Below are 21,654 nucleotides of genomic sequence, written 5' to 3' on the forward strand. Positions count from 1 at the left end.
TGCAGAAGTTACGCAAATGAGCTACAAAACCATGTCTTGCAACAAATCCATATTTCATGATATGATTTATACTGTGGAGAGCCAAAGCATAGAGACATTTAGGTAAAACAGGAGCTTTCATTTTGTTGTGGTTTTTTGACTTCTTTACCTCTCCCACAGCAGTCCTGTGATGCTTTAGAAGTGCCAACACCTACAGTCATCTCTGTTGAAAGCTAAGCTGTACTGGACATTGAAAAATTTATGGATTTCAGATAGGAATTCCTTTATCTGACCTACACCACTTTTGCTGCTCATCACACGAGAGATATTAAAGCACAAGGACATTTAAGAAAGAAATGAGACGAAGGAATAAAGTGCACAGGTGCTCACAAATGCAAGAACCATTCTAATCAACTCCTTAAAAAGTGGCTTCAGCATTGTGCACCAACTCCTGCATCCAAGTCTGCTCTCTGTCATAAGTGCAATTTCCCTCTGATGGCAGCATCTAATTTTTTGTTTTCGTTAAAGGTTCCACTTTCCTAAATGAAAGATAATTAAAATAATTCCAAAAGCAAACAGCAAAAGGCAGAATTGCTTTACAAGAAAATTCTTTCCCTAATTGCTCTTTAAATTCACCTCCCACTTTTGCTCCCCTCCCATAATGTCAGCTGGATTTAAGCAGAAGTTTTCATAAGCAGGGATGAATTCCTCTGGTGTAATTCCACTGACAGAGTGTTGAGGTCTTGCAGGCCATTACCCCCACTGCTGCCAGAGGGAATTTTCCTGGGATAAAGACCAGTGTATCCACCAGCCTCTATGTCCTTAACAGACACTTCTGCAGAATTTCAGATCATTAGGAGAGAAGCCCCTGGATCCAGATTATTTGCCCAGTTGTTCCACTATTACTGAGATGTCTTCTTAAATAAATGTGCTGTTGCTAACAGGCTACTTCGGTTCATACACAGAAATATTTCTCAGCTAATGGATGTCTTCCTCAGGATGACTGTGAAAGGCCAGCCCAGAGGCCATGAGACATTGCCTGGGTCAAACAATCTCTGTAAACATTTTAAAACACAGATATGTAGAATCAGAATTCATCATGAACCCCCCAAAAAGTTTTATTCTTGTTATTATAATAACCACAAAATGGTGATGACTTTTAAAATACACCAACGCTGAAGAAGGATCAGTGACCTGAAAACTGCTGGTGTCAGGAAAGAAACATCTGAAGAACAACCAATAACAATAATCTACTTTAGGCTCAGTCAGGACTGGTAATGCAAGTTCTCATTACAGTAATACAACAATGTTTATGCTTATGTTTTGTTCGGGTCTTTCTACATTAAAACAATGCCTAGTGAAATGACAGCAAAATAAAACAGAAAAATGTATTCACTGTTCAGCATTTCTAAACAACTAATTTAAAGGTCCAAATTTGCAGTGCTGGGCATTTTTTCCTGCCTGAAGCTGTCTAATACATTTTCACTGCTAGAAAGGTCCATCTAACACTGTAATGCTGGAGAACTTTGGGAACAGACTGGACTTCATGACCCAGAAATTCTTTTTCAGTCTTATGCTCTCTTAGGTAACTATGAGTAAGTTCCTGTGTGGGTGAATGAACAACTAGGAGTTTTCTGTAAAATTTGTGTCTTCCTAACTTCTTCCAGGCTTTCCTGCCTTCAGCCAGAGATGTCTCTTAACTGAACTGAAATTTTGCTGGAAAAGGCCCTGACATTTCTCCCATGCTAGTGATGGGTGGAGACTCTTTCTACATATGAAGAGATTGAATAAAGTAACTTTCTGGTTTAGAAATAGCAAGGCTAAATTTGTTTGATATCCAATATTTGGAACCAATAAGACTCTCTCCCCAAAAGCAAAAACAGACAATAAAAAACGCAACACTGATTTAGGTGAGCAAATTCTCACCTCTAAGTTCCTCAAGGTGGAAGTGGAATGAGATTTTTTCTTCTCAGCACAGGATTTTGGTGTGTGGCACCACATTGACAGTGCACAGCCCTCCAGGTACAGCAGCACCTCCCTCCCACCTACACTTGAATCCTGCTGCTGTTTAGTGGCAGATGTCAGAACACGTGCAAAGATCACTCCTCTTTCTGGCAGCTGCCTTTCTTGTGACATTGTGCCTGGCCATTTTATCAATGCACATCTCAAAACGTGACCTCCCCAGGGACTTTCACAGATGTGCAGTTTCCAGACACTGGTCTGACCACAAATCTGTTTGCAGGTGACGGTCTGAAGAAAACCTGGCCCCAACCTCATTCTCTTCCAGTTTCCCTCTTTCCTTTTCAGGCAACACTTGAAAAGTGCTCTCTAATCACAGAATATCAGGGAGATTTTGCAACCATTCCAGCCTGCTGTCCTCCTCCACATCCAGAAAACCAAATTCCCACTGTGATTTGCTTTTCAGCCTATGTTTTTCTCTTTCCACAAAGTCTCCTATAAAAAAAGTTTGAAGATCCTGCTAAGCTATACATGTCCCAGTCTACCAGGCATCATTTTCTTTGGAATGTTACTTTGGACATGGAAAGTTTATGAAATTAGGCTCTGCAATAGTTTAGTTGCACATTTCAGGTTCTACCACATAATTTTCACACTTGGTATAAACACCTCTCTCCTAATGGTTACATTGGGTGAGCAAAGCAGTAGGGATATCTATTTTATTAAACTTTGCCAAAGTCTAACTTCATTTTAAAATCCCCAAACTCTCCCCCAATGCCTTATGTTAACTGATGCAACTCAAGAGCCACACACAGAAAAGGTTTTCTCATGCACCTTCCAAAGGTTGGCTGAAAAAACATCTACAGATAAAAGAAACCACTCTGAATGAAAGCCATTTTTTCCACTTATCTGGTTGAATGGATCTCTTGCTATTGGGAAATTTGGATCTCAGTTGCTTTGTTTTGAGCTTGATATTCCTCACACTTTTCCATGCTCAGCTGTGATAGCAAACTCTCCTCTTCTGCTGCCCATTTGTTCCCAGGTGGGAAACCTCCATTTTGTGAAATATCCAATCAGGCATTGCTGCCACCTGATTGCTTCCAGCAGCACAACAGCACCTGACAGGTAAATGCCAGATGTATCAGGAGCATCAGCTGAAGCAATCCCACCCTGCCTTGCCTTTGTGTTCTCTGGTGAACTTTGGCATCAACCAACTGCAGATTCAGCTACTTGCCAGCTCTCCAGGCTGCTTTCATCCCTCCTCAGACCAGCCCAACTCACACCTGCTTGTGTTCTCTCTTGTTACGGCTTTGGGAAAACACAAACAGGTCTTAACAGCCTTTTTCAGCATCACTACAGCCCTTCCTGGGGATAAACACACTACTGTGAGACTTTGCAGATTGCCACAAACTGCTTCTCTGTTTAATGCTTCATTTTGGCAAACCTCATGGTGATAAAAAGATGGACAGTAAATGTCATGGAATGTCTGCTGTAATCCATGGAGTCAATGCCTGCCTGCATCTACTCTCTATTCAGGTCTTGCTGGAATTGAATTTTTCATAAATGTAAAACACAAAGAAAATAAAACTTCCCTGTTGCCTTCTGCAGCCTGAATCCTCTTGCTGTGCATCCATGTGTTACCCTCACTCTTTGGCAATGGTATTTTGATATCCTTCTCATGTCACAAAATACCACAAGAATAAACTGTAAAGTGTCTGAAGAGATTTCTCTTTCTGTAAATTAAGATGCCTTAGTCTTCTTGGGTTTGTTTTTTTTAAAGGGGCTACAGGATCTTTTTCAAGACTGGTTTCCCAATCACCTGCTCATATACTAAACATTATAATGTTCTACAGTTTAATTAATCCTCTTTTTCATCACCTCCTATCCAGTAATCAGTGTTTACTATGCTCAGGTGCTCTTGAGGATGGTATCACTTGAGAAGTTGGGAGTAGCACATCTGTCCAAAGAAGAGTGTCTGTTTGAAATCAGTTTACTCCAATACAATCTTTTCTCTTTGTATCAGGGCTGAAAGCTACCTGTGATCACTCTCAAATGCATAAGGTATCCTCCACAGCTGAGTCACAGCAGGAAAAATAGGAGATCATGTACTAAATATTTTTACATCTCCACCTGAGCATGGAAACGTGCACACACACTCTCACTGCACAAAAGGGTCTTGTTTTGAAGGAGAAGCTGCCAATTAGCTTTCCCCACAAGGCTAATTTATAACTCTCTGTGACTTCCACAGCTGTAGCCCACAGCTGCATGCAACATTCAAAGTACCTGCTGAGGTATGAATCCTTTCAGAGACTTTTCACTTTGTTGTTCTGGATAACCCCTCATCACTTTTTTGAGCACAAAAGCTGGTGGGTGACCTTGGAAAGGGTGCCTTCTGCATGGGCACAGTGCGCAAAGACAGGAATCAAAGCCAGCAGGCTTGTGGGATCCTGGTGGCAGGCAGGATAGAATATCAGCTGCTTTGTTTTCAAAAATACTCTTAAAGCACTGAGACCCCTTCCTCTATATACTGATATGGCTCCAAGTGGAACCACAGCATGTGAGCTCCTGGCAAAATTTACAGTGCCAGAGGATGAGGTGTGGAGCAAGGGCAGATGCAATGATGCTCAGCTGAATTTTCAGCCAGACAGAACAGTAATAAGAAGCAAGTATTGCTCCCAGAAATTTCAAAGCGGGGAGGGAGGTGCTGGTCCTGAAATGAGAGTATAACACTCAGTCTTCCACTGCAAATCAGGTTAAAAAGTGAAATGAAGAAGAGAATGTGATACCAAGGGCAGGAGAGACAGTTACAAGACTTATTTGGAGATTTTAATTGGCATGAAATTGACGGTAAGGAGAGCACCACTCTTTCCCCTGATTTGACCTCTGCAGTGCGAGATAAACAAAACTTCACTGATAAAGACTTAAAATTATCTGGTACTCAATCAGCCACCAGCTTTACATAGACAAGCCAGTAAAATTAGAGATCCTTGGAATGGAGCCAGTGTTTTGCTCCATTCAGCATCCAGACCTGGCTGGTTTCCTCAGATGGAAAAATTGTGGATTGGGCACACACCCCATGCTGGCAGCCCAAAATCAGGCCACCAGCACAAGGGTGAGCATCAGTGCTCCTGCACCTTGAAGGTACCACCCCTGTATAATTCCTCTGTTATCTGGAAACCAAGAGCATCTGCTGAACAGAACATCCCTTCCAGTATTCCAGAGCCCTAACACCTTACATGGAAATCAGATCCAGCAATTTATGCAGCTCCCAACATTTTCAAAAGGTCAGTATGAATTTACAAAGACGAAGGGAAAACCCCGAGCTTCTTTTGACTGCTGAGCTCACCATTTGAGCACCACATTTGGCACCCATGTCTGAGTTATAGGACCTCTGAGGTCAGGGACAAAACCCAGGATATGTAGAACATGTGGTAGTTTCCCTAACTCCCACTCCCAATTATTTTACAGGGCTCACAGGTTATTCCTGCCCTTCCTTTCCTCCAAGAAATCACTCCCCCATCCCAGTTATTAGCATTAATACAATTAAGCATACATTCATGCAAAACCATTCCCAGGAGGAAGAAATGTCATCTCAAAATTAGCAAACAGTCACTGGAGGAAGAAGTCCAGCTGACCCAAAAGAAGCAGCTCAATGACTTTTTGGCAAATTTCAGTCCATACACTTAATGCAAAACATTGAATCAAGAGTAATACAAAAGGCACCTGGAAAATGCAAACAAAATTATGCTTTTTCTAACACAATCATTAGACAGACACCTTTAACATTCAGGATATTTTCAACTCAAAACACAATTTATTTGTAATTCCCAGTGCTGTCTATGAGGTGGATGTCCTATTCTGGGATGCTGACACTTGAGGAAAAGCCCAGAAGAGAATATCGAAAGGAAGGGAAAATTACTTTTAATATCTGAAAATAATGGAAGTAATGTTTTAATGTAAGACTACATGAAATAAAAGGGAGTTTGTAAAGCTCACCATTAATTGAATGGGTGCTAGTTTAACAATGAGACAAATCTTCTCTGAAATGGCAGAATAATGGGATTAATACCTGTTTTGTCCAATTCTTTCTTCAAGCATCAAATTCAGTTAAAATCAAGACATTATCTGGCATATCCATAAATGAATAAGGAACATGAACTTCCCAGAAATACATGAAAGATCAGGATTTTCTGCAGTCAAGGTAGAAACAGAGATAATGCCACAGACTGATTGGGCAAGGAAGTAGGACCAGAAAGAACAGGACCCACAGTGCCAAGCCCTCAGCAAAGAGAGATGCAGGTTTTATTCAGGCTCTGAATGACACCACTGTGAGAACATTGTTTGACTAACATTTTTCACAGCTCTTACTCTGGTTATCAACACAACTAAGGCAACATCTTTCCATTTTGCTCTCCACAGCTCTGCAGCAGTCCAGGCATACACCATGCACTGACAGTCTGAGAAACTACTGAAGCTGCTTATAGTTCATTCAAGGGGAAAACCATTTTTTTCTGGTGTTGTCTTATTATTTAGTGATCTCAAGGTAGTTCTATCTAATTAATCACAAATAAGTGAGAATCTTCTTTTGGAACCAAAATGAATTACAGTTGAGGTAGGCTTCCAAAAGGAATTAGTCACTTCCCCACTATATATTTACTCAGGTTACTTTCAGTTTTCCTGTTTCCAAGTAGAGCAATACCTGAAGTTGATAAGCTGACTTAAATCCTTGAAGCCATCTGGATACCTGGCTATAAAAAGAGTAAAGCAAAGTCTACTAGAGCACTCCAGTCAGTCTCAGCACAATGCAAGGCAGGAGCAGGGGTCACAGATCAGCTGCCAGAGCTCCTTATCCTGCAGTGGCTGCACACTGGAAGAATGTCTCCACTCTCATGAAAGCTGCTGCTCATTCCTGCTTCAGATAAGTCACCTAAATAGCAATGGGGAACAGATAGTACAGACGGTTTGGACACAGGGAAATTGTCTTGGTCTTTTTCAGGGCTAGGTTACCATCTCAGTCACCTATTTTAGGCTGCCAGAAAGCAAAGATTAGACAAAGTGACAGATACATTCTTATGAGCTTAAAAGTTGCTATTATTGCCTTTGTAACTGTGTGGTGCACAAAAACTGTGAGACTTGAATGTCACACGTCCTCCCCAGTAACCCTGAAGGAGTATTTTGCAAAGGTCACCTTTGCAGCCTTTTCAGATGCCTCTGCTACCACTTTACTTGCTTTATTGCCTAGATATCCCCACTAGAAAGGGGAAATACGTAGCATTAGAAACTTGCTGCACAGGTAAAGCTGCAAAGGGAAGATTGAGGGCTGGTGAAGTTGGCAATGGTCAATGTAGCTTATGGAAAAACTGGGGTCCTTGCTCATGCCTCTAGGTAAAGATGGTGCATCTGGCAACCTAGCACTTAAGATACTGGTAGAAAAAAACCCAAATTATGCTGATTTTCTCTTAGCTGTTTCATGCACCCTGACCCTTCCAAGAGTTAGCAGAAACATCCTACTGTCTGTTCAGTTAGTTAGAATGACTAAAAATAGATAGAAAGAAGAGTATCAGAAATCCTCTCCTGTAAAGTCTCTTCCTAACCAAAAACGAACAAGGCAACCATCATTCAACATAACCTGAAAAGAGGGGACTCCCACTGGTCCAGACTGAGTTTAAACTCTCTTCAAAGATCCAAACTGTGTTTCTCAGGCTTCAGCACAAAGAGGAATGGGGGTGCAGCACCCCAGCGCTGTGCCCTTGGCCAAGAGGAGAGTTATTCCTGGCGCTGTTGCCGCGCGCGCTGGAGCCGGGCAGCGCTGCTCACGCGGGACGTTCCGCCGGCGCGGTTGCCAGCCAGGGCCCGGGGCTGCTCAGGCTGTTCAGGGCAGATGGACATCCTCTAGGAAACCACAAGCTGCACTGCTCAGCTTGGCTTTGCAAGCCTCCGTGGAGCTGGCACGGGCCAGGGGAAGTGAGCTTCCCCAGGACGCGGCGGCTGACGTTGACATCAACCTCACAGAACAGATTTGCATTTGGCAGCGCAGCTCACCGGAAGGGATATTTTTACTGGCCTGCTCTGATTTTGGCTGGGGGACCTCCAACCCCTTCCTTGCTGCCACCTCACAGCTCTAAAACATGGAAGAGGTTTGTGCTTTGTCCATGTATTCATTCCTCAGCTTCCCCAGGTTTGGTGCATTACTGACGCTTAATACCATTGTATATATACCTGTGTTATTGTAAAGCAAAATTGTGACTTTTCATTCACTGCCATATCCCTTTTATTAAGCAATTCTAACACCAATTAGGAACTCAAAAATATGCTTTGCTCCCAAATGCCATATAAACTTCATTTCTTCCTTCTACTGTACAATACAACCTACAGAAATAACGTGTATTTGTATGACTAGTCTCTGTGCAGCTGCTTTCCTAAAGATCTTTTGGTAAAGCATGATAAAAGAGGTGAAAACCAAAAGCCATTGTCCACTTCTTCAGTGCAGTTGTGCCCCAGGTGTACAACTGCATTGAAGAAGTGGACAATGGCTTTTGGTTTTCACCTCTTTTTACTGCTTTGAGGGAGCAGTAAAAATTGGTAGCAGTCATAGTGCTGACATACAGCCCTGGACACTCTAATCACCCTTTTTCTCAATAAACTTGCTCAACAACTTTGGTAACCTAATGCATGTCCTTAACAGCTGAAATAATTAAAAAAGAAAAAAATTGAAATTCCAACAAAACTCCTGAATGACTAGAGTGGAGCAGCACTAAAACCACCACAGAAAAGCAAGGCATTCTCCCCAGCCTCCAGTATGGAAAAAATACAATAACAGCAGATATAGAAGTGTAGTCTTCACAATGAGAGTGATCTAGCATGGGAATTTTGAAATAGATAGGAAAGGGAATAAGAGAAATCAAAGGAACTAAAAGGAAGAACAAATACACAACTTGTGGAAACTCAAGGAAAATAATTTAAGTCTTCATATGATTTAGTATTGGCATGCAGCCATACCACAACCAATTTAGAGAAACCGGTGAACAAGGCACTAACATTATTGGAGCCAAGAAATGCAATTTACTCAGTTCTAAAGTCCACAACTTACTATATCAATTTCTGGATTTGGGCCAAAAACATATGGCCAGGCTCAAACCAGAAGGTGTTCCAAGGTCCTGGACATTACAGACTCGCAGCGTGAGAAATGCCTCATCACCTGAAAACTTCCCAGGTCTTCTCTGGCAAGGAATCATTTAGTTCGTGGGATGGAATTTAAAATGAATCATTCTGGTGAAAATGCCATCTTGCTCATTTCCCATTTAACTTTTGATTTACTTTAAGCAACAATCATCCAAGATAGCTGGGTTTAGAAATCAATGCATATGTCCTTACATACTTAGACTTCACACTCTGTGCTGTTCGGACTTCTGCCAGGGGTAGAATGTCAGTGACAGTGAAGTCACTGACAGAATTTCTATTGACCTCAGAGATGGTAGAATTTCACCTTAATCCACCTTTTATGGAAACCCAGACAAACTGCTGCACAGGGCTAACTGGAGGGTCCAAAATACTCAAATTTCCTGCATGTACAGAACACACTTTCTAATCCTTATCCTTCCATCCTTCCAGTTTTTTTTCAGAGATTACACATTTTTTCCTTTCTTTAGTAGAGAAGGGCATTCTCTAGAATTACCATTCTCTAGCAATGCAGTCAAATGCACAGAAGCAGTCCCAACAAGTACTTTTTCAGAGGAACTGTAAGGGTTTTGTTGGCTGCCTCCTGAGGTACCCCAAATTGTTTCAGATAGCTGCTGCCTCTAAGTTTTGCCCTCAGCCCCTACTCTGTCTCATCTTGATCTGGTACTTACATTGGAGGCATTACCTGAAGTTTCACCCAAAAAGGGATTGAAAGATAGGATCTGAGAAAAAGGGATTAGCCCTTATTAATGGCATGTGATTATACAGCTGAATCTAATTATTCACTCCGCTGGCAAAAAATGAAGTACAGTTCAGATATAGACAAAAAGAGAAAGCCAGTGTGGAAAAGCATAGCAAAAGACTGTAATCATACAAGCTACCCCACAAGAGGGACTTCTCGTGACTTTAACAGACTTCTCCTAGATCTGCTGGTCACAGCAACTTGCAAGAGCAGGGCAAAACACTCTATGGATTGAAAAAGCATATCAAAAATATAAAAAAAACAGAGAGAACAATAAATCCAGAAATTAAAATCATTACTGTCTGAATGTGCAAAACAAGTGTAAAATTAATTTTTGTGTCAGAAAAGCTGAAAAACAGCTAATTCATAAAATTTAGCAATAGAGTGACAAAACTTTGTGGCAATACACACAACTAAAACTAATTATAAAATATTTCAAGCTACTGAACATGTCAACCAAGAAGTATGAAAATCATTTACTCTTCACCAACAAGTTCTGTCTGTCAAGCTTCTCCTTGGCTAAGAATGAATTTTGTGCTTTCTTCAACTTTTTATCTTGAAAGGCTTTTTCGTGTGTATGTACACAGAACCCAGCCAAGCTGTGACACCATCTCCAGCAGTGTGAAGACAAGGAGCTCTGAGGAGAGGAAACAACTCCTCTAAGCAGTGGCAATGGGTGACTCAGGGCAGAAGGGTGTCAGCAGTCAGAAATCCTTTTACTACACACAGCTGCTATAGTTGACACGGCTGTTAAAAGAAAAACCCACCATGATTTTGAGTAGCTGTGATGAGAGAGAGGACAGATAAACAGCTAGTGGTCCAAGATTTCCTAGAGGATGTATCCCACTATGATTGCAGCAAGTTAGGTGTTCCCTCATCTGTGTCTCCAGACTATCACACTCCAGACTATCATAAATCATCAACCTGGCAAAGTTCAGAAGAATGTGATTTTTCAGTCTGAAGGTTTGCTCTGTGCACCTCTGTTCTCTGCTGCTCCACCTTCTGTAATGGCAACAGGGATGGTTGAACCCCCTCTGCATTTCCCCCTTGCAGTAAAGCCATGCTGACAACTCTTAACTTTCTCTGTCATCTCAAATGAACAAGGTCAAAAAATAAATCCTCTCACACTGTGACTGGGATTTCTTGCTAAATCAGCATTACACCAAGACATAAAGCACAGTTGAGTTTCTAAACATTGTCCTTAGGCTGTTTGTCTCCTCTGAATTCCTGTTGAATATTGATTTGGGATTTAAAGGTCCAGCTGCCCACCTAATCAGGTTGTGTATACCAACTTTGACTGATTAATGGGTTATTCTAAATGCGCATCTACCTCAAGGACTAAAGAACATGGACAACATGAACTTTTCTTCTCTTGCCTCATGCCACAAGGTTTCAGATCAAACTACACCTTTACAGAAATACAGGCTTGCCCTTCAAGATACAATCACCAACCAGATTTTTCTGTGAATTTTCTTTTTCAGTCACATCTAAGGCAATTTGGCCAAGCCTTAGTTATAAGAAATCTTAAAATATCAGAAAAATTACTTGGTATTAAACTTGGGACCACATGCTGGCTTTTGAGATATTCATAAGTCCAGCAGACCTTACATTAAGCAAATGGAATTCATTTTGTACACGCCATCTAGATGCATCTCTCCACAGGTGAGCTGCCATCTAGGCAGGTTTAATGGACAATTCCTCAGGCTTCCCTGGCAATTACTCCTCTGCTGACCTGGAAGGATCATTAATATTAGGGAGTTGAGATGCAATTCAATTTCCATTTTGGCTCGGCCCTAAGCTTCCCCTAAGTGGATGCTGTCAGCTGTGTCAAATTATATATGATGCCTAGGTGCTGTGGAGGATTATTAAGAAGAGAGTTGGAAATAGTAAACTCAATTCACAAAGTTTTCAGCCTGAACTTGAAGAGGGGCCTAAGATACCAACAGGCCAGAGCCATTTGGCATGGTTACAACCACCCATTTTTATTTTTTTTTTCCTGGGGTGAGCTGCTAATGGGAAGAGCAAAATCAGGTATTGATTAGCCCAGAGCAGTAAGAGAAGAGCTGCTGTAGAGAATGGCACATTAAGTGATTTAAATGAATACAATAAAAAACCCCAAAAGGCTTAATGGCAGAACTCTGAGGAAGCCCAGCTAGCAAATGCAAACAGCATTACACAATACACCCTGTCCACCAAAGGAGAGAAGGTTTGATGCTCAGCCCCACAACTGCAGCAATGAATGAGGTCAGATAGTTTGGATCCAGTTCAGCCTTTTCACAATCATGAAAAAAGCCTCCCAAACCATAACTTCTCTCTCAACACATTGTTACAACCTGTAAACCAGAATAAAACTGAACCGTCTCTCCCGCTTTATTCTCCTCTGACTCATTTGAAAGAAAACAAACACACCAAAAAAAAACCTTTTCCCCTTGCCTTTCTAGCTACTGGAGGAAAATGAGATTTCTGTACAGATGGAAGCTGCTGATTCCTTGCTTTAGAAACCCTTTAACCTCTTGTGGCAGCCCTCAGCCGCACCTTTGCCTTTCTCCACTATCACGATACACCTGTCCCACCTGATGCCAGCCCTGGCTTTGCCAGCAGAATTCCCATGGTGCACGCAGGCGCCAGACAGCCACGGCATTTTAACTCTTCTTGGGGAGAATAAGGAGCTGAAAAGATCATCAACCTCCCCAGAGGAGCTGGGCACTCACGCAAACACACACCCTTCTGCTCGTTTTCAGGTAACGGGGAAAGCTTTGTAGCCCGTGCTCGTTTAAATCAGATGCCTTGCAGGTTTGTTATTTGAAAAACAAACAAATAAATAAATAAAAGGAAACAACTCACTCTTCGTGTTAGAAACAAGCAAATAAACAATCAACCTTTGAGAAAATACACAAACACTTTCATTGTCATCAGCATGCAGCGATTTACCCTCCCCCAAAAGATTAGAAGCAACTCATTTAAAAATGAAGCTACTTTGCATCATATATCACCACATTTTAGTCCATCAGATACAGTCATTCATTGATATGCAATTTTTCTTATCAAAGCATGCATATAACTCACAGGAATTCCCGTTGTGCAAATGCTCACTGCAAAAAAATCAAATCAAAACAAGTACACACGTACGTACACACACACGTACACACATATTCTAAGCCAAGATGAAAAGCATGCATGGCCAGGGTTTAAGCATAATTTAAGCCAAAATAATTGCTAGATTGTTAAAAAGAAAGCAGCCTGGCAACTATTTGAAGCAGGTTTTATTCATGCTTTTATTTGATTCTTCTCGATTTTCCTTTCCTTTTAGACTCATTTGTAGCAAACATGCTCAAAAAAAAGAAAAAAAAGCCTATTGTTTAAAAAAAAGCAGATGAGAAAAATTTAAAAACAGCAGCATCCATGCTCTGGGTACCAAAGCGTTATTTTCTTGGAGCAGAAAAGAAAAAAAAATACAATTTAGAAGCTTTTCTAGATTTAAAACCGATATCGTGCAGAAATTTGATCTTGATATTAATGACATGAAATCTCCAAGGAGACATATTCTAATTTTTTTTTAGTTAAAAAAAAAGGTAATTTTCAGTAAATCGGTGCAAATGCCTTTTTTTTTGGTTTGGTTTTTTTTGGTTGTTTTTTTTTTTTTTCTTTCTCCTCCTTGCTGTCAGCCTAAAGGTATCTTAAACCCTGCATGCGGCAGTGCTTCGCCTGTGCGCTGCATCGGCTGTGAGAGAAGAAGCTACCTGCGAGTTTTCACAGTGCCATCTCATATCCATGTCTGCCTGGCTACCCTGCGTGCTTACGGCTTTTTTTTTTTTTTTCTTTTTCTTTTCCCCCTTCCTTCCCTTCCTCTCTCTCTCTCTCTCTCTCTCTCTCTCCCCCTCCCCTCCTCCTCCTCCTCCCCGCTTAATTCTTAATGGAAATCCTAGGAAATTGAGTCCATCCTCTGAAATCAATACTGGTGACAGGCGCGCTGCCTGCCTCCGCGGGAGCCGGGGATGATAAATTGCCTGCGCATCCGCCCGGCCTATCAGTGCCCGGCGCTCCGCCCGCCCCTGGCCGCGCCCGCCGCCGCCGCGGGGACACCGGGGACGCCGCACGGCGCTGCGGAACCGCGCCGGAGCGCCGGGATGCGCCGGGATGCGGCGGAGGGAGGGAGGGAGGGAGGAGCGGCGCCCCGCCGCCTGCCACACCCGCGGGCAGCGGGGCGACACCGACCCCGGCGCCTCGGCGGCGTTACCGCTTTAAAAAAAAAAAAAACAAAAAACAAACAAACAAACAAAAAACCACCAAAAAAACCCCTACAAACAAGCCAGCCATAATCATCCGGCAGAATTCCACAATCGCCGCGGAATGGGATCGCGCGCCCTCGTGCTGGAGCCGCCCCCGCCCCTCGCTCCAACGCGGCGCTTCCCTCTGGGAAGCCAGCGGGCACGGCACGGCACGGCACGGCACGGCACGGCACGGCACGGCACGGCACGGCACGGCACGGCCGGGATGCCGCGTGGGAACCCGCCAAGCACATCTGCCTCTCCTTGGCTGCGCACAGAGCCCAGCGCTGCAGAGGTGCTGGAGCGAGCTCGACCAAGCGACTGCTGAGAAGAGGTTTGTCAAGCTAGTCACCCAAAATCCAGCCGCAGCGTCTGGCCAACAGATTCCTTTTACAGCAACACCATTTCTTTTTATTTGGCCCAGAGAGAATTTTTTTCCTTTTTTTTTTTATTTTTATTTTATTTTCTCTTAACAGTTTTCACGAATCCCGACAGTCATAACATAGCAAGCGCCCACCTTTTGGCTTTTCCAGAAGCCCTCAAAATCGACTTTGAATAATGAATGTCTATGCTGAGGAAAACGACAAGTGAGATACAAAAAAGTCAGGTGATGCCAACTTTGCATTTCCCCTGACAGGAGCTCGGAGATGATAAAAACTTGCCCTGACGCACCCTCAACCCACCCATTTCAGTGGCAGCATGTTACCTTTTTCAAGAGGGATATTGAACTTGCAACACCGTTTCGTAAATGACACCTCTGCATGTTACAGCTAATGGCCAAAGCGCGTGGCAGTAAAGCAAAGCTGATGGGCAGTGTCTTGATACCCTTCTTCATGAAAAATAAATTGAAATGGATTGGAAAGATCTACTCTGCATGAAAAACATCTCCCTCCTCTAAACAGAGCCAGGCTCGACCAGAGGTTGTGTGGCTCAGTAAATTTGCATAGCGTGCCTGGATTTTTAATATTCAGTTATTAAATTATAAGTGTGTGTAAAAGGTGTCTATCTACCGTGTTCTTTTCCTGGTAAATTGAAAAATAACAGCCCACGGACAGCAGCAGGGCTGCTTGCTGGACACAGGGGCTCTCCCATGTACATTCATTTGGCTGCAACTCAGCCACGGCCAAAACAGTTAATGCTGAAGGAAACACTTCGCTGCTTGTTGGAAGTGGCATTCCCATTTGTTAAATGTCTGTCTGTGCCACGTGGCGCTAATTAGAGGAAAGTCATTGCCCTGAGGCTCTTGCACTCGATTTATGCTGGAACCTGACTCCTGGCCCTGAAGCTGGCAAACTTTAAGGCAGTGTGCTGGTGGATGGAGCAGAAAGCACTGTGCTCTCCTGTTCCACACATTGTTTTCTAAATGTGGGCCAGCAAAATTAAAAGCTGGAGCTGAACATTGTATTTTGATAGTTCTCACAGCTGGAAAGATCTTAGCTTTTTCATTCAAAGCAATTCCTGACCCTCTGAGGCCACCCTAGAAATCCCCAACCTTGACTCAGCACCTTTCCCCTTTTGGAAGATGGCAGAGGACACCATCAGGCCATAATTATGTGTTTCCTTGTCCAGTGTTTTGTGGCAATGGTCAAACCTTCAAGCCTTGTTTTCCCATCCCTGCTCAGGGACCAGCACAGAGGACAGGAAGGGCAATGCCCATGGTCCATGCTCAGCAGCTGTGCTCTCCCTGCCCTTGTGGCATCAGCATCCATTTCCCTGGGTTGCCTGACAGCAGCTCCTGCAGGGGCTGTGTCCTCAACAAAAGGAGTTCATTTGGGGGGCAGAAGAAATAAGAAAAACACTCCTATTTTAATTAAGAAAATTATCTAAATGAGAATAATAAATACCATTTCAAGCAGATCAAACAATGTGGTCCTTTCACGTTCGCTAAGTCAGACTTCATTAACCCCAGCATGTCCCTTCCTGAAAGACAGTACCAAATTATCTCTAATATTTTGCTTGAGGCAGTATTTTTCAGAAGTGTGATTCTACAACAACACCATTAACAGTAATGGACTGTCATGTGTCCTGTTATTCAGGGCACTAACTAAAGCAGCAATAAAAGGAATTGTATAAAGATGGATGACAGAGCCCTAACTCCTCTCAAACGCTGAGCAGATGCCTGTCAGGATGAAATGCTGTTGGAGAAGCCTTGCCTTGAAGTGCCAGGGGGAAATGCTGCAGAGCACAGCTTGCTGTGAGCTGTGCTAGGTCAGAAAGCCTCATCCTACAGATTCTGGCTGTCCAGCAGAAAACAGCTTGCAAGAGAATTCCTTCTGTTGGGGAACAGCCCTCCATCTAACCAAGTTCAGGGGGATTTTTTGCCTTTCATGGAGATGCAGCTGTCTGTGTATCATGTGTGATGGGCTATGGTGTGATGTGGAAATACAACAGACAGTGTGGCTGGGATAAATTTTACCCAAAGGATGTGAAGGCACTTATGGGCTTAGTGTGGCAAAGCAGTGAGAAATGATCTGACTTTACACTTAAGTACTTGCAACTTTGCATTTAAGTAAACTCCTGAGTGCTTTGTTGAATCAAGTCCAAGTATACAAAAAATAAAACTAAATGCAGAAAAGCAATGAACCTGAATTTGCTTGACTACACACTCTTGAGCTGTAGACGAGAGTTTTGCTGAATATAAATTTTGCCAAATATATATAAAATATCACTTGAAAATTTGCTTGTCAATGCAGTGAGCAATAGGAAATGAGTTGGATAGCATATATTTCACATCAAGGGACACTGTAGTAAATATCACAAAGACAAATCTCTACAGTTACTAAAATGCAGAAACAGCATTATGCTTGAAAAACATAGACAAAAAAATTATGTTAAACCCACCATACACAACTGAGAACAGGAGAAGCCAAACTTGTGATTTGATTTAGATCTAAATATGCTACAAATTTCATTAAATAAACAGGAACTGTACAGACATATCATCATTAAAATCCTTGCTAGTGCACTGAATAGGCAGTTTTTAAAAATTATTGTAATTTATCTAGGAAAAAGGTCTACTCAAGAACAAAAAAGCCCCCAATTATTTTATATTGTCTTTTTTAGATACCATTTTATCAAAAAAATTTGCATGTGCAATTTAGACACAGGTGGAAGCCTTGAGTTCTTACACTTCAGCCTAAGGGAAAGCACAAATTAAGCTGCTTGAAATGAGAATGAGATATTTTATATACTATCCACCACTTCAAATGTGCTTAATGAATGTGAAAGTTATGTGAGCTTTAAATATAAATGTCTGTGCATCCTTAGGGATTAATTTGCCACTTCAGCTTGAGTCACATCTCTCTTGTGGCCAAGGTGGGCCTCCACTGATGCCCTGTCCCCTGCAAGTCCCTCAGTATTGTCCTTGGGAAACATATTTAACAACTTTGAGGTGTATGTGGGTTTGCTGAGTGAGATTTAATTTTGTAATTACTTGTGCACAATCTCATTCCCATCCAGTGAGAGCTGGTGCTGAGGAGGAAGCCTTAACTGTTTTCATGGCACATCTGGGACAGTATTTGGGATTTCATCACCGTGACACCTTCGCTTTGCGCCTGGGGACTCCTGCAATACTCCACCCTGCTGAACTACTGAGCTCTGGGAAATGAGCATCATTGTCAGCACTCTGTGTCATCTCTGTGACACTTAGTGTACTTGCACCTGTGGCAAAATTACCCCCTTCTGGCAGGAAGTCTGTAATCTCCTTCCCAGAGCTCTGAACTTTCCCATCATGCTGTCAGCCAGGCTGCACCCATCAGGCTGGCTTGCAGACGCCTCCATTCCCATGGATCACAGGAAAACAAGCTTAATAGTGATGAAAATCTTCAAGAGAGCTGCCCTCCACTGCTTAAAAGGTCAGGATCCTCCTCCTCCTTCTTTAAGCAAATGGAAGCAGAAAAACTGTCAGTGGAAAAAAAATTACTCCCTCAAGAAACCATAATTTAGATCAATCCTACCTGTTTGGAACTAACAGCTGCCATCAGACTTTAGTCCCCAACTCTATACTGTCAAGAAACAGATCACATGTACTCTTTTTTTCTGGGCACACATATATTTTCATTCTCACTTCATCTTACCTCCTACTGTGATTCTCTAACATTTTTTTTCTGGCCTTTCCAAATCCTTCTACACCTGGTTAATCAACAGTGTCATAATAATACACAGGGAAAATGATGACATGCAGCTATTATCCTAATTATATAGAGCACCTTTATTTTGTCTCAATTGTCTTCATAAATGATGTTTCTTACCCATGCAAATATTAGCACTACTTGATTGCTCATACCTATCTGGTTTAGTCATGAGTACTCATTGCCTTTTCTAGGTTAGAGGGGGGGAAATTGCATGGGAAGATACACAGATACAGATGTAGGAAGGGGAAAGAAGTCATGGCTTTGTATCAAAATCTTTTCCAAGGATGATTAAGAGTGAACAACTGCAAACCTCTATTTTTGAAATGGCAAAATCAAACATTTGTTGCAGCATGTTTAAAGCTGAATGCCTGTAGAACAAAGAGAATGAAATTTTTCTCCCCGACTGCCACAAAAGCAGACACAAAGAAACAATGTATGATACCCTTCTGTGGGGGAAAAAAATAACCACAGAAAAGATAAATTCAGAGCAGCATCGTGAAATTTTCAGGTACATTGCCCATGATTTTCTAATTAAAAATAATCCAGAATTACAGTGTCTTATTATTCACATGGTTCCATTTTGCCCCTGTAGCTACACAAAGGATGCCAGGTGTCGCATGCAGAATGTATTCACCCTTGGTATGATCTCCTGGCTGGGAAAAGGGGCTTTACCCCCCTGTTTCAGTCTAGAGAGTATTGAGGCTGCCTTACATGAGTGTCCACTGTCTAAAAGAATTGGAAATACATCATGTGCCTTGCTTTCTGCAGCCAGTGCCCCTCTGTACAGGCCACAAAGTCCTAAATAAACTAGCCCTAAATCCCCACAGATGATTCACATGGGAAGCCCCTACTTCTTGTTTATAGGGGGACAAAGGAACCACAGAGCAACAATGGACTGTTGACAATCTCTTTGTCAACAAACCTTCTTGATTTGTTATTTTAGTGGTAATACAGGTGTTATTCTCATTTCAGTGAGTGTCAGTTCAGGGGTTTATTAGGGAACCTGAAATATCTCCAGAGGCTCAGCAGTGTCAGCCTGAGAGACAGGGTCAAGCTTAGCACAGCTAAGAGAAAACTTTTAAATTACCTAAAGTTTTTTCTTTTCCTGCAAACAGCAACATGATCCAGACAAGAGAGGAAAATGAACTCCAGTACCTGCAGCAGCACCTCAACAATGTGTGCTTTGCAGGAGAAGCACATGAAGCTGTAAACATGAAAACAGAAGCTGGGGGGGAAGTGGTGTCTGAAGAGAGAGACCCACATCTGCCTTTTGCTCTTTGTTGTGAGAGAGCATGTCAGAGATCACGTTTTCTTCCCCCAAACAAGAACAAGGAAAAGAATTAAAAATGAAAGTCTTTGTGTTCTTTCCTCCTGGGTACATAAAGCACATCTGTGTGTGCACAAATAAATAAGCTGGGAGCAACTGTAGTCGAGGATATGCTGTAAACAATAAAGCTATTTATACCATTTCATACTTCTGTCAACATTTGATGTTTCAATATGATTGTGTATTTCACAAATGTTTAGATTCTCTCATCACCTTTGGCAGGGTCAGGAAAGGTTTTGTCCCCTTGTGTCAGCCTCCTGTACGGATAACAGGGGAAACTGCCTACACCAAAATGTATACAGGATGATGAAATCCATACCATAAGACAAACTTGCAGTACCTGTAGTTAGGGGAGCAGATAGAAAGAAAGATGAAGTCTCAGTTTCCAGTGTTTTTTCTCCATGTGTAATTTTGTCCTGCTCCATCAGAGCCATTTTTGGCAGCTGGGGAATCCTTCTTGCAATTTCAACATCTATAAAAGAGTTTAAATCTAAACCCAACAGAGTAGAGAATGTAATATACTGGGATTGATTGATCTGGATCTTTGGGTTTCTAAAACCTTGTTGGTTCAAAGAAGATTGCTACGAATATATTGTTTGTTCTACTTCAAAATCATACCTTTTGAGAGACACCCACATAGCTCAGAAATAGATGTGCAAATGCACTAAATTTTGGCCTTGCTACATTTGTAGAGTGGGAGTGTAAGGGGAAAAAAAGACAAAATGAAGCCTTCCTTCTAAATTAAAGGTTTCATATCCTAATAAATAATTTCTTTGGCTGTTAGTAAATGCTTCCATTATCCCCTAACATGGAGAAGCCCACAGAGACTGGGTGTCTGCTTTATTCAGAAGATGTTTTGATTGTTCCATCAGGTAAACAGCACAGCCTGGGCCGTGTCTCTTTTGAGTGCTCCACAGCAAACTAAATCAGCTGTGGGATACCTGCAGACACTCACAAAAGCTCACATGGTGAGATCTTGGCTGCTCTGCCTTGTGTGAGAGGAGGGTGGCTCTCCCCTGGTCACAGTGGTGCTCAGGGCTTCCTTGATCCTGTGGCTGGGTTTTTTTGTGGGAAGGATGCCTGACGTGGATAACGGATCCAAAGAATAGCTGGAGGCAGCTGAACCTGCTGTAAGCTGACAAGGATGGGAACACCAAGAGAGAAATCTTCAAATGAAGAGCTAATTAATGGGTGCAGCTGTGTGCTGGTTATCAGGAGGGCTCTAATTACAGGCCTAGAGGAAGACTGTGAAAGTAATGAAGAAATTCACCTTTTGGAGAGAATATCTTGCTATGACATGAACCTCCAGGTGATGGGAAATGAGGAGACTGATGGGCTGACAAGACTACTTGCCTTTGAAAAGCAGAGGGCTGCTCAGCTGCCTCTCTCCCAGCAGCCAGGTTTAAAAGGGAAGGGTTTTTTTACCAGGGAGGAAAAGGAGAAGAGCCATGCAAAATACACCACAGTCAACTCAACCCACAGACACAACTAAAAACAATGGGAAAGACTTAATTGATGAATGAGAAACTCATATTCTCTAAAAGGGCATACCAACATGAAACTGAGCCCTTGATACCTGAACAGGTCTAACAAAAAAAACCAAAACCATTCTCAACAAAACTGGAATTTGAACACTTCATGAGAATTAAATGATTTTCACACTTTAATATATTATGCTTTTCGCTCTGCCATTTTGCAGTGGGGAAAAACTACACAGAGTTGGGGGGAGGTGTGGGTAATTAGTTGCTTTTTGTCTGAAGTGAATTACATTTAAAGAAAGAGCTTAGGAAAAAAAAATAAATAAACACTCTCCCCGCGCCCAAACAAGGCAAGCATGCAGAGGATATAGAAATTCACAACAAGAGTTTTGTGGATCATGGAAAAGGCATTCAAGGGCTGGTGAAAAACCCTCTTCCTACAGAAATCAACAGCAATTCTGCCAGGATTTCAATCCTTATTTTTCGAAACATCCTATGGTCTGTCCTCTGCTTTTCTCCCTCTTTGGGAAGCTCAGTGAGAAGCCCTTTTGCAAGCAGGGTCACTCTCACCTCGCCAGACAGCGTGACTGAA

General features: G+C 42.3%; 1 protein-coding gene across 39 annotated transcripts in view; it reads right to left on the reverse strand.

Moving 5' to 3' along the window:
- Nucleotides 1–21,654, reverse strand: part of NRXN1 (neurexin 1) — a 681,323-nt gene that overhangs the window by 39,687 nt on the left and 619,982 nt on the right. For 2 of the 39 annotated variants that reach the window (XM_077176083.1, XM_077176082.1), the window contains exon 1: nucleotides 14,159–14,292. The exons of 33 other annotated variants lie outside the window; for them this stretch is intronic. In XM_077176083.1, the coding sequence (XP_077032198.1) occupies nucleotides 14,159–14,179 (21 nt within the window). In that variant the 5' untranslated portion in view covers nucleotides 14,180–14,292. Of the gene's footprint in view, nucleotides 1–10,623; nucleotides 10,792–12,429; nucleotides 12,513–13,596; nucleotides 13,997–14,158; nucleotides 14,293–21,654 lie in introns of those variants that run through there. 4 more of the 39 variants (XM_077176081.1, XM_054628797.2, XM_077176080.1 and 1 more) reach the window with 3 other exon arrangements.

The sequence above is a fragment of the Agelaius phoeniceus genome, chromosome 3 (assembly GCF_051311805.1).
Source record: "Agelaius phoeniceus isolate bAgePho1 chromosome 3, bAgePho1.hap1, whole genome shotgun sequence".
Classification (NCBI taxonomy): domain Eukaryota; kingdom Metazoa; phylum Chordata; class Aves; order Passeriformes; family Icteridae; genus Agelaius; species Agelaius phoeniceus.